The sequence below is a fragment of the Taudactylus pleione genome, unplaced genomic scaffold (genome assembly GCF_031769625.1).
Source record: "Taudactylus pleione unplaced genomic scaffold, aTauple2 ptg000251l, whole genome shotgun sequence".
In the NCBI taxonomy this organism is placed as follows: domain Eukaryota; kingdom Metazoa; phylum Chordata; class Amphibia; order Anura; family Myobatrachidae; genus Taudactylus; species Taudactylus pleione.
Window position 1 is genome coordinate 5,096,481 of NW_028284653.1, and position 12,882 is coordinate 5,109,362.

The window sequence follows — 12,882 nt, forward strand, 5'->3', positions numbered from 1 at the left end:
AAGATGTCCAGCAGTGCCATCAGCTCAGAACTGGCAGAAACCAGTGGGACACCGGGAAACCTATCTACTGTTCAGAGAAGTCTGGCCAGAAGTGGTCTTCATGGAAGAATTGTGGCCAAAAAGCCATACTTTTGACATGGAAAAAAGACCAAGCGACTTAACTATGCATGAATACATAAGAACTGGGGTGCAGAAAAAATGGCAGCAGGTGCTCTGGACCGATGAGTTAAAATTTTAAATATGTGGCTTTAACAGAAGGCAGTTTGTTCGCCGAAGGGCTGGTACAATAATGATTGTCTGAAGGCAACAATGAAGCATGGTGGAGGATCCTTGCATGTTTGGGGCTGCATTTCAGCAAATGGAGCTGGGGATTTGGTCAGGATTAATGGCGTTCTCAATGCTGAGAAATACATGAAGGTACTTATCCACAGGGGCACTGAGAGGGGGGGGGGGCTGGTACTAATTTCCAGGTCCCGGGGGCTTGGGTCCAACGTTGCTCTCTCTCCTTCTTACATCAAAGCAACCCAGCACATGCTGCTGTGTGCTGGGCTGCACTGGGAGACTGCTCGCTGCTGCTAAGTAGCAGCCACAGCAGTCTCCAATGCCTGTGAGGAGAGCGATCACACTGATCATGTCCCCCACTGGCCATGCGCCGGGCTGAGGGGTGCACAGCGCCCCCTCCCCAGCGCCACTTTGCGGCGCTGCAAAAAAATGTATTTTTATTTTTTTCCTGAAGGAGGCGTGACCACGCCTCCCTATTAGGCCACACCACCTTCTTCCCCCGGGCCCATCGCAGCTGACGGCGCCCCTGCTTATCCATCATGCAATACCATTAGGGTGGAGTCTGATTGACTCCAAATTTACTCTGCAGCAGGACAACAACCCCAAACATACAGCCAATGTCATGAAGAGCAAAGAAGAACAAGGAGTCCTGGAAGTGATGTTATGGCCCCCACAGAGCCCTGATCTTAACATCATCGAGTCTGTCTGGGATTACATGAAGAGACAGGAGGATTTGAGCAAGCCTTCATCCACAGAAGATCTGTGGTTAGTTCTCCAAGATGTTTGGAACAACCTCCCTGCCGAGTTACTTCAAATACGTTGTGCAAGTGTACATAGAAGAATTGATGTTGTTTTGAAGGTAAAGGGTGGTCACACCAAATATTGATTTGATTTAGATTTTTGCATTTTGTTAATTGATAAAAATAAACTATTAACACTTCAATTTTTGAAAGCATTCATAAGGTAATGGGGTAACGACAGTACGATGAATCATACAGTCATTCCTCTTCCCCTGCAGTACCTACACTATACAATATGTTGTTCAGTGAAGCACCCTCCCTCACCTCTCAACATGGCCAATCTGTCGTTATCGGCAGATTGACTGACATGTTCAGGCGATGATTGATGTCATAAACGACCAGCGGGAGCGCGCATCGCTGGTCGTTTCCAACATTGTAGTGCACCATTTGTGCACGAATAATGAGCGATTGAACAATTACAATGTTGTAATTGTTTAATCACTCATTAAAATCTCCTAGTGGATGTGCGCCTTTATTTTGCTGCATATTTTCCACACCTATCTAAACCTTTTGCACAATATTGTATATATATTTAGGTAAATCTGCTTAAACTCTCCTATCTGTATGACCATTACAGGTACAGCCAACACCTATGCCAAAGTGCAAAGAGTTTTTCCTCAAACAGGGAATAGATTTCCGATTTGAAAATGACAGAATAATACTTAAGACAATGGAGAAAAGAAGTGTACGAGGAAGACGGCAGGTGCAGGTAAAACAGTTTTTTTGTTTTGATTTTGTTTTCCAGTTTCTTTCCTAAAGCCTTTTCCTGATCACAAACTGGTTGCATGCCTGGTTATGGCGACTGCTGAAATGTGCTGCTTTCGAGTACTTCTGTATTGTTTGATTCATTTCTATGTAGGAGATTATTCCTTTTGGCTCAGAAAGTGTTGTGGAGCTGGTGTTACGACAGCCAACTCCCGGCAATCCAGTGACATGGACAGGACCTGGATTTGCACGTGTTCTAAATGGGGCTGGACTGAGATTTACTGTCAACAACATCCCATTCTCCATGGAGTTCATCATTGCAATCCGATATGAGCCTGAGGTATGGTAACATTCTGCGCATGTGGCCAATGTGACTAGATACAGTAACTTATCTTTGCAGCAATACTATTTTTTAGTTATCCAATTGCAATTTTTGCTATATTCAATCAGTATTTAATTAGACTGGTTTTTGCTACATGAATGACCTATATAAAGTGCATACGTTGAAAACAAAAATTGTCTTATAACATTAATCTTTGTTGATTTATTGAGCAGCAAGTCATATACTAGTCTAATGCAACAAAATGGTTATATGATTTTTAATGTTATTTTTATCATTTTCCCTAATATAGTCATTGGAAGACTGGACAGCAAGAATAGTGGTTAACCTGCCCAACGATGTAGTAAGTGAACACTGCAAGCGTAGGACACATCAGGCTCAGGGATATGCCTTAAATCTCCCTGCCACTTCCAGGTACAGTGTGTTTTATAAAGCATTGAAATACAACTGCATGGAATATCATAAATTGATCATAGTCAACAATAGCAAAAAATATACCAGATATAGAAACTAAATATTTAAATAAAACACAGTGTAGACAGGTAAACAGGATGTAAGAGGTAAATCCTATTAGGTTTCGAATTGCAATGTGCGAGATGCTATTTTCACTTCGAATTCGCATAGCGAATTCATTTTGCAATTGGCAACTCGCCCTGAATCAGTCAGACTGAATTCGCAACTCTCCACTCGCAAGTTTCCAAATAGCTTAATTAGTCCAATAACACTGTACAACAAATTAATACTTTTAATTTGTTTCCTTTCTAAAAATAGTCATACATTACTCATTTGAGGTCAAGAAAAACTAAAATGATTTCAGAATGTTTTTACTAGCTCTATTTTTTGAGCTACACTACTTGCACTATGCTGTATGTACATAGTAATATAGTCATAGTGAAAAGCTATTTTAAAATAATCTGATATTTTCTTGATAGAAAATAAATAACAGTTGTTTTAGTTCAATCAATCACAAATAAGAACACAAAACAAAACAAACATACAGCATACGAAACAAACATACAGCATACGAAAGTACTATCTAATATAGTGGCCTATTCATGGGGGTGTTTTCTCTTTGCTTGTCACTTGTACTCCTCTTCTGGGGCATCTCTTGTCACTGTCCAACAGTAGTGATTCACCTACCCTGATATCTTTGTTCCATTGCTGAAATGTCTAGGTGGAATCGCTCACTATGCTTGTCACTCAGTGTACCACAGTTATCTTGTGTGGGTAATCCTGTGAATCGCATATATTTGAATAGGGGAGGGGACAAATAACTGATTAATTTAATTGGGTCATTAGGCCCCGCCCCCTCTGCATGGAACGCAGATTGCTGGTAAGATTCTCTCCATTCTGCCCACTTCACTAGGAATACCCCTACATAGTCATAAATGGGCTATATCTCGGAACTCAGAGCTAACTGAGAGTTTTAAATGTCATATTCCTTCTTTGCATGTTGAAATCAATTAGAAGTAACTATTTTCACATCGGAAACATTTTCATTGTTGTGCATGTAATTTTTTGGGGTTAAAAAAAAAATAATCCTCAAATTACCCCAAAATCAACTTTTTCGATAGTTTAGGCACCCCAAATGTAATGACAATAATTTTTTAGTTGAAACATAATTGTTTTTATAATTCTTTTAAAAAAAATTTCAAGGTGCCCTCAAAGTACCAAAAAATCACCCTTTTTCCTACTTTTTTTTGCATTTTTCATTTAATTTGTTTGAGTATAAACAAAAAAAGTTAGTTTTTTATCATTTTCTTGCATTAAAAAAACACAAATCAGCCATTTGACACCATTTAAAAACCTACATTACCTTCCTAATTATTATTATTATTATCACTTATTTATATGGCGCCACAAGTTTTCCGCAGTGCCTTACAAAGTACATAATCAAATAAGTAACCAGTGACTTACAATACAGTACAAAGCAAGACATGGACATGTATAATAAACATTGCTAATGCCCACAAACAGCCTTCTATACAGTTCTGCTAATGAAATTATCCATTTTGGGTGGTACAGGATGGTCTCCCCACATTTTCATGCATTTTCTTGCAAATCTCATTGGGCAGTCAACTTGCACCCCTCCGCTGCGAGTAGTGCGAATAGGGTTGTTTCATTGGATTGGAGAATTCTCAGGAGCGCGCTTTGCTGCGACATGTGCGAGTTTCAAGAAACAAACTTGCTACTTGCAATTCGCACCTAATAGGATTGACCCCTAAGTATCATAGAGTAGAGCATATGGGCATTTGCGCAAAATACAATATTGAATTAGCAGCCAAAAGTATTACATGGTTCAAAGTTGTCTGGAAATTCTTTGGCACACCTTTATTTGTATGATAATATGCAGTGGCAGCTCCAGAGGCGGGACTGCAGCGCAGTCCAAAATTCTAATAGTGGAGCCAAACCAACTGCCACCCCAAATGCTGCTGAACATTGCCGTCTGGGAATCACTGGCAGTTGGTGTGGCTTCCCTACTTGATTGTTGGACTGTGCTGCAGCCCCACCTCTGGAGCCACCATATGTGTACATTAATTTCCTATGCTGTTGCTTTTTGCACATGCCTTGCATCACCATCACTTTCTTATAAAAGTCTGTAATGTACACATTGTACACCAGATGGCAGACTTACTGTATTTAAGTAAGTGTACAGCTACAGTAATCATTAACTCCTGGTACAGTATGTCTAATTTAGGTATTTTCATTTTAAAAATATAGAATACAGAAGAAAACTAAGAAAAAAATATAGTAACATTAGAAATTGGTAATGTAACTTATATTTATTTAAGGAAAAATGTCTGTGCTATGCTCATTGTGCTCTTGAAGAACTGGTATTTTTCTGTATACTCTCAATTTTGGCATGAACTCTCTCTAACAGCCATATCTCATTTGCAGGTTAGCTCTGCTTAACACATCTGTATGCTTGGATCCAAAAACAGAGTACTTAATAGATGTTTATTTTTCACAAATATCAAACATTGATAATCATAAGAAGCTATATATATTAGTCGATTCGGTAAGTACCTAAATATGATAAAATATATGTACACATAGAGGAATAATTGTTGGTAACAAAAAATACATAAATAATGTTCTTATAATACTTTTTATAATTAGAATTGTAATGTAATTCACTTATATTATTAATACACAAGTGAGATGTTAATATATGAATAAAATAATGTAAAGAATATATATATAATTGAAAATTCTGATATTATAGCATATAACTTGTGAGTTCTGATGCTATTATATCACTATTCATTAGAAAAACTAGTATCTTAGCACCTGTAAATTTGATCTTGTAGTTGCCATGAACAAATGCAAGGGCTTCACTTGAGGTCTTTGGGTCATCACAAGCATACTGGGCACGACATACCACATATAAAGTCAGACTCAGGAATACCCTATGGCAGCTATGGCATCTAAATGTTTGAACTAACCTAACCTGTATACTGTAACATCAGAGCCACAAAGCCCAGATCGCAGACTTGCCTGTTTGGCTCGTAATGCTGATTACTACAGTAGGTTAGAAAACGTTCCAATCCAATCATGGATTACACATCTGCATAAAGATCTTAAATGTACTACTGTTCTTTTGTTCTTTGATGTAAAAATCAGAATACAAATAATTGTGAAATGTCCCAGGTTTTAAAGATTTGTTTCTGGAATTTTTGCCCATAGTAATGTCCCTATTTTCCCATTTTGACCAGCTGAGCTTTATAATTCCTCTTGTGTTGCATATTGAATGTGAGTGTAATTATATGTTCTTGCTGCCTGGGCTTAGTACATGTACATTCAGTGATATGTACAATTCCAAAACATTATATTATGATCATATTCACTGAACATATCATGATAGATTGTAATTCAAAACTCCTTATCCAAAAATATTCTTAGTATCAAGCATGCTGGATAATAGATCCCACACATGTATATTAAATTATTAAACATATATTTTAAAAATGCGTATGTTTGTGTCAGAAATGATATTATTTATCTAATCATTTAGCCGTCTACTATTAATGTCATTAAGCCCTAAATCCTGCAAACACGACAATCAAAGCGCTATTTACTACATATTTACCATGGACAGTAGTAGTATTCTGTACATCCAACTGTCCTCATAAGCTACAGTATCACCATATTTTTCTATTTTTTAACATTTGTTTTGTACATAGGGTAAGATTGTAGTCCCCAAAGATAATAATGGAGACTGCAGTGTGTAGCGCTAATTAGCACTCTGCCAGAGATTTCTGTGGAATCTCCTGCATTGTGCTATTAGTACATAGGAACAATACATTAAATTACTCAAAAACTGCAGTTTCTAATTAATTTTATGAAAAAAAGCTTGAGAAGTAGGCCCTTAATGACAGGTGATATGAATACAATACTAAGGGGTCTATTCAGCAATGATTTTCTTACATAAAAAATGCGGAAATCATCATTTATGCATTTTTTTTGTAAATTCCCTACTCAGCAATGGGATAATGGAGAAGATAACGCAATTATCTTCTCCATTAATTCCCATCTCGCACTGTAGCGTTCAGCCATTGATCTCTACATTGCTTTAACGCTCTTTGCTATTCAGCATAGCAAAAAGTGTTAAATTGATCAAAAAATCATTACTTTATATATAACGCCATCTCTGAATGGTGTTATATGAAGAAAATTACTTAAATTGCCCGAAAACTGCTGGGACAGAGGGAAATTTTCCCATAAGTCCCTGCAGCATCCTGTAACTCCGTCCAGTCTCCGTGTCTGGCTTGCGGTGACTGCCAGCAGGTAAGAGAGCATGTTAAACCTGCCGAAAGTGATTGACATGTGTATACAAGCTTTATACTAGCCTGTATACATGTATATTTATGTACTATTATATTTAAAATGTATATATACATTGTAAATATAAAAGCACACAAATATACATGCATACAGGCTAGTATAAAGCCTGTATATATACACATGTCAATCACTTTGGAAAGGCTGTAATTGAACTTACCCTTCGCGGTCACCTCAAAGCCGGGATGGGCTGTTCAGAAGCGCATGACTGAGCATGCGCAGTAGCAGAAACAGAGGGTATTGTTTTCAGAAACCGATAACAATCCCTTCTGTAACATCGCAGGGACAGCGTGTTACCGCAACCGCTGTCCCTGCACAAAATAATGCTGAATAGCTTACTTAAGTTTTAATAATTCATAATCGTGACGATGTTGCCCGATAAAATTCTTGGCAACATCATCACTTTTGCTGAATAGACCCCTAAACCTTTATTTTCCATTTTCCACAGTTTAGTCAATATTTGTATACCAATGAACTAGAGTGCAAACTGTGAATTAACATATTTCAGTAATAGAAAGCAAGTCATTTGTGAATGCTGCATACTACAAGTCCCATCTTGCTTGCATTCCATTTTACTGTTTTATGTTTATGTGTGATGGCTGTAAAATATATTAAACAAAGGTAAAGTTGATCTGGCCTTTTGGGGGAAAGAATTTATTTGCTTTATAGAATAATTAAAAATGTATAGATTCCTCCATTTAATGGATAGCATGTACTTGTGGTAATATATAAATAACAATGCTAAATAACCATATCATATTAGTTTTTTTTCTATATTGTTTTAGTGCAGTGGTTCTCAAACTCGTTCGTCAGGATCCCACACAGGTCACATTTTCCAGGTCATCCAGCAGGTGCACAGGTGTATTCATTACTCACTGACACATTTTAAAAGATCCACAGGTGGAGCAAATTATTTTATTTGTGCTGTGAGGAGACCTGGAAGACATGCACTGTTTGGGGGTCCTGAGGACCGAGTTTGAGAAGCTGTGTTTTAGTGCATTTGTATTTATTAATGAAAAGTATATATTTCCTTTTTTATCTACTATCTTAAATCCTCCAAAGCTTGGACTGATTCCCCAGATTGCCTCTGTAAGTAATCTATGTAGTGAAGCGGAAATTGAAGAATATGAGTTTTATAACTGCATTGAGATTGCCTCTAATATTGGAACAGGAATGCTACCTGATCTGTGTGAGAGACTCATTGTCAGCATGTCTGCAAGAATACATAATGGAGCTGTTAGTAAGTATCTGCCTTGAAATATATTTATTTGACTACAATCTTGTTTAATTTTCAGTATTTGAAGAATGCATCCATTATACATGTGTATATACTTGAACTCTGACTAACATGGCAGCTAGTTTGCAAATGTAATGCAGTCTCTTTAGGTTCTGTCTCTTGCAGGTATAGCAGGTATAGACACAGCCTCCTGGCCTGCTTGTCTGCAACAAAGTCACACTTTGTCTTATGGTCCTCCCTGCCTCCTTGCAAGTCTCGACACTGGCCTCCTGGCCTGCAGCTTCAAGGCCCATTGGCCTGGCTTAGCTACCACAACAGTCAGTGATTTGTGGACCTGCCTGCATTGCAGGTCTGGACACGGCCTCCTGGCCCCACTGGCCTCCAGGCACACTGGGCTCTTTAGCTACCACAATCCCAGTTGGACCGTCTCCACAGGCAGCCTGACCGGTCTGCCACAGTCCTCCCTGGACTGACTCCACTCAGCAGTACTTAGGTGTGGTCAGACCTGGGGTGGATGGGCCCTTCCAAACACACGAAAAATCAAACACAATCGAGTCTGTTTTGCATTCAGACATTTTCCTGGGATTTTAATACTTTAATATTTTAATAATTTTAATTTTAATAGGTCAGAAACCTGGGACAAATGTATCACCCGTGTATGACCTCACCAGTGCTTTTGCCACAATATATATGTATACATTTTTCTACTGCAATGTAATCTTGAAGTCAATTACATTTAATGTTTCAAAATACTCTTAATGATACTGTTGATGCAATATTTGCTGTATAAAATGGGAATTGACTCTTGGGCAAGGGTTGGCTAGATTAATCTATAATCGAGTTCGGTATGGGATCCCGGATGTCAGGATGCCGGCTGTCAGAATACAACAGTGGCATTCTGACTGTCACAATCCCGACACTAACAGGTAAATTCCCTAATGCTAATCCTCCCTCCCCAGAGCCTGAACCTAATCTACCCTAGTGCCTAAACCTAACCTCCTCCTCCCTGCACCGTAAACCTAATCCTTCCCTTTACTGCCTAATGCTAACCCTCCCCTAGTCCCTAACCCCTAAACCTAACCCTCCCCTAACCCCCGATACTTACCTTCGGGATGCTGGCGGTCGATATTCTGAAGCAGGTATCCCGACTGCTGTCGGGATTCCAGCACCGGTATTTAGACCGTCGGCATCCTGTCTGCCAGGATGCTGACTACATCCTGTTTATTCAATATAGATTCATCTAACCAACCTGTGCCCAAGAGTTTTACATTGTATACCTAAAGCAATTTTGGTTTCTCCTTACTGCTCACAGGGGCATTAAAATGAATTAGATCACCTCTGTTTAGAGGAATGGAGTGGACCTTACCTTCTACAGAGCATTTGCTGTATGCCTGGTACGAACTGTTAGGCAAAAGGCATTGATGCGTCTTAAAAGGATGAAAATAGGGTTGGAGGGAGGACGAGACACCTATTTTCTGCGGTTTTTACAGTTTTGTTGTATTACATTACCTTTTATTGTAATTAATCTTTACGTGATGGAGCCTATTGGTTCCTTACTACATTGTCTTGATGATGCTATGTATCCTATGTATTATTGCACTACTATTTGTAACTTTTTTTGCCATGGACCTTTGCACTATTGTTCACTACAATATTTGTGTATGTGACACTTGTTGCCTCAATAAAAAAAAAGATGAAAATATGCTATATTAGTCCCTAAAATCAGTGGTGTGCCAAGACACTCTGCTGAGGTGGTAACTGAAAAGGCAACCTTATACAAACTACCGTAAGCATTTATACACATAGGCGTGATATGCTAGGCCTGCACTTCTCACCACTGCTCATCATGTACAGACTAGCTCACTATCACGTTTGTCTTGCCTATTACCAGAAAGTGCAGTGGCTCGGTGTCTTGCCCTGCTTAATGATGGAGGGACTCCCTTCTCTGTATAATTAATCAGGTCAAGTAAGCTATGCAATAAAGGACAGCTTCAGCCAAACACCCCTCCCCCTTGCCCCCTCTTAAAAAGGTTTCTCCATCCTTCCTGTGCTGATTTGTTTTTTTCTGAACAGTGTCCTAGGCCCCTGGCCATTCAGTTACATATCTAAGTTACTGCATATATTATTACTAAAACAATTCGTACTATGATCTAAAGTATCATAATATAAACCAGCATCTAAGAAAATTGTGATTAAAGACCACTTCTCACAGAATAACTATGATTTACAGTGATTTACTCTACAATCTAGTTTTCCCTCATATACAGTATACCTGCAGTGAACAGAACCTTTCAACATTCCATTAAAAAGTGCATTCCAACCTGGTACTGACCTCAGACAGACATTCCCAAGCATATTATCTTGTAAACACTACCAACCAGATTAAAGAGGAAGAATTACCTCAGGTTATATAAATTAAGGGGGATGTTTGTGGACAGTAAAGAAAAGCCTTTATCTAAATGAGTGGCAATCCCTTGTTCTGTCACTAGAAGCAAAATTCCTCACATTGTATATTAAATATGTTAAGAATCCAAGCACCCACATACATTATATACCCATAAACTAAAGCTGGCCACACATCTAAAGATTATCTGTCCAACCAGCCAACTAGTTGATTGGTTGGAATGAAAATCTGGTAACGTATAGGAGTAAAGGCGGGTATCCACTTATAGATATACAAACGAGAGCATGATTACGACATTGCAATCGTGCTCTCGTTTGTATATCTAGCGATGTGCCTAGACTGAACGTTCACTCGTTCAGTCCAGGCACATCCCTCATCCCCGCACATGCTGAACCTGATGAGATCATCAGGTTGACCAGCATTAACGGGCGATGTGGAATGTTGGAAGCGACCAGCGGGCACGCGCATCGCTGGTCGCTTCCGACCAAAACATTCCCCATTGCATATGTGATTTGCAAGCGATTGCACGATAACGATGTCATTATCGTGCAATCGCTTGGTTAAGTCGCTAAGTGGATACCCCCCATACTGATGATCAGCAATTTGCTCCTAAATGCCAGAAAACAGATGAAAATGGTCGTCAGACAAGTTTGTTAAATGTTTGATCTAAACAATTTGTTCAAACAACAGTTTTTGTCCATTTTTCGGCATTTGGGAGCAAATTGCTGATTGTCATTTCCTTTCATACCTTACCAGATTTTCATTCCAACCAATCATCTAGTTGGCTGGTTGGACAGATAATCCTTAGATGTGTGGCCAGCTTAAGGCAGCAAATTGTGATATGACCCACATTTTAAATAATTAATATAATACAATTTAATTTTGATTGAAATATTTAAACAAGTATTATTTATCCTCTTGGTTGATTTTGTAATGCTTATGAATTACATTTGGTAATATCTATTGCCTAAATTATGACAATTCCCAGAATGCATTTTTTACCACACGACTCTAGGATTCTCACAGCAGACGGCGATATTTTTTATCCAGTTCTTTCCAAGCTCTTTATACAATTCTTTAAGGATACCAGTTTTTTATATTACTAAAATATATTTATTTGACTATGTTATACCTATTCTAGTTTAAGGCTTTGTTCATGGATATTTGTGAGGTAAACTAAGCAATGATTTTTTTTATGTATTTGGATCCCTAAATTTTCACACAACAACAAAGTTCATGTGATTTATGCAGCCTAATGAAATGTGCAATTTCATGGACATTTTTGTGTGATACTATTCTAGACACCATATATTAATAAGTAACACATCAGAGAAATAATGTCTATCTCTTACAGAGTGCACTTGTAATCCTGATGGATCATTAAGCGCTGCATGCAGTAAGATTGGAGGACGATGTCAGTGCAAACTGAATGTTGTTGGAAGTTGCTGTGATAGGTGTGCTGTGGGCAGTTATGGATTTGGTCCAAGTGGTTGTCAAGGTATGATAATAATCTGATATAGGCCCGTATTCAATTTGAGGTGAAAAGCCGGAATCCGCGGAAAAGTTTTAGCCGATGACATCATTTCGCCAGGCGGAAAAGTATCGCCGTATTCAATTTGAAAGACTTTCCGCCTAGGCGGAAAGCCAAAGCAATGTAGTAGGCGGAAAAGTTTCGCTTATGAATAGGCGGCTGAAAAAAGTGCAGAATTGGGGTTTGGGGGTGCAACGTTGTGGGAACCCCCGTGCAGCCTTCAGACAGTCCCCCAAAGGTGAACTGTGTCAAAAAAAAAAAAAAAACACTTAAGAACACCCCAAAAAATCACTTTGTATTTGGGGGCAAAAAAAAATGTTGGGGCACAAAGAAAAAAACTAGCAAACTTGATTCTGGGGGAGTGCCCAAGTATGCCCCATGTGTTTTTTTCATTGCAGGGGCTTGCGGCAGGTGGAGTTTTCACAATCTTTTCAACTTAACTTTAGCAACTTTAAAATATGCTGACCCCCATTTGCAAGTACCCCAAATTTGCTGGGATAAGTTATGTTCTGCAAAAACACCAAATACCTTCAGCAAGCCAAATCTGGGGTAGCCATAGCTAACCCACATGTCAGAGCATCATTTGGGGGGTGTCAGGATGATTTCCCCAAATCTGACAGTACTTTCCGCCTGTTCAAGTTTCTCCGGGTTCCGTTTTCGCGTACTTTCAAATTGAATACGGGCATGCGCACAATACTTTTCTGCCTGCAAAACACGCGATATAGGCGAAAAGTCCGGGAG

At 38.8% G+C, this 12,882-nt stretch overlaps 1 protein-coding gene across 2 annotated transcripts in view; it reads left to right on the forward strand.

The window, feature by feature from the left end:
* LAMB4 (laminin subunit beta 4) overlaps positions 1-12,882 on the forward strand; it is a 269,670-nt gene that overhangs the window by 158,862 nt on the left and 97,926 nt on the right. For both annotated transcript variants that reach the window (XM_088480192.1, XM_088480193.1), the window contains 6 exons: positions 1,660-1,791; positions 1,942-2,127; positions 2,420-2,541; positions 5,026-5,146; positions 8,032-8,209; positions 11,965-12,108. In XM_088480192.1, the coding sequence (XP_088336318.1) occupies positions 1,660-1,791; positions 1,942-2,127; positions 2,420-2,541; positions 5,026-5,146; positions 8,032-8,209; positions 11,965-12,108 (883 nt within the window). The remainder of the gene's footprint in view (positions 1-1,659; positions 1,792-1,941; positions 2,128-2,419; positions 2,542-5,025; positions 5,147-8,031; positions 8,210-11,964; positions 12,109-12,882) is intronic.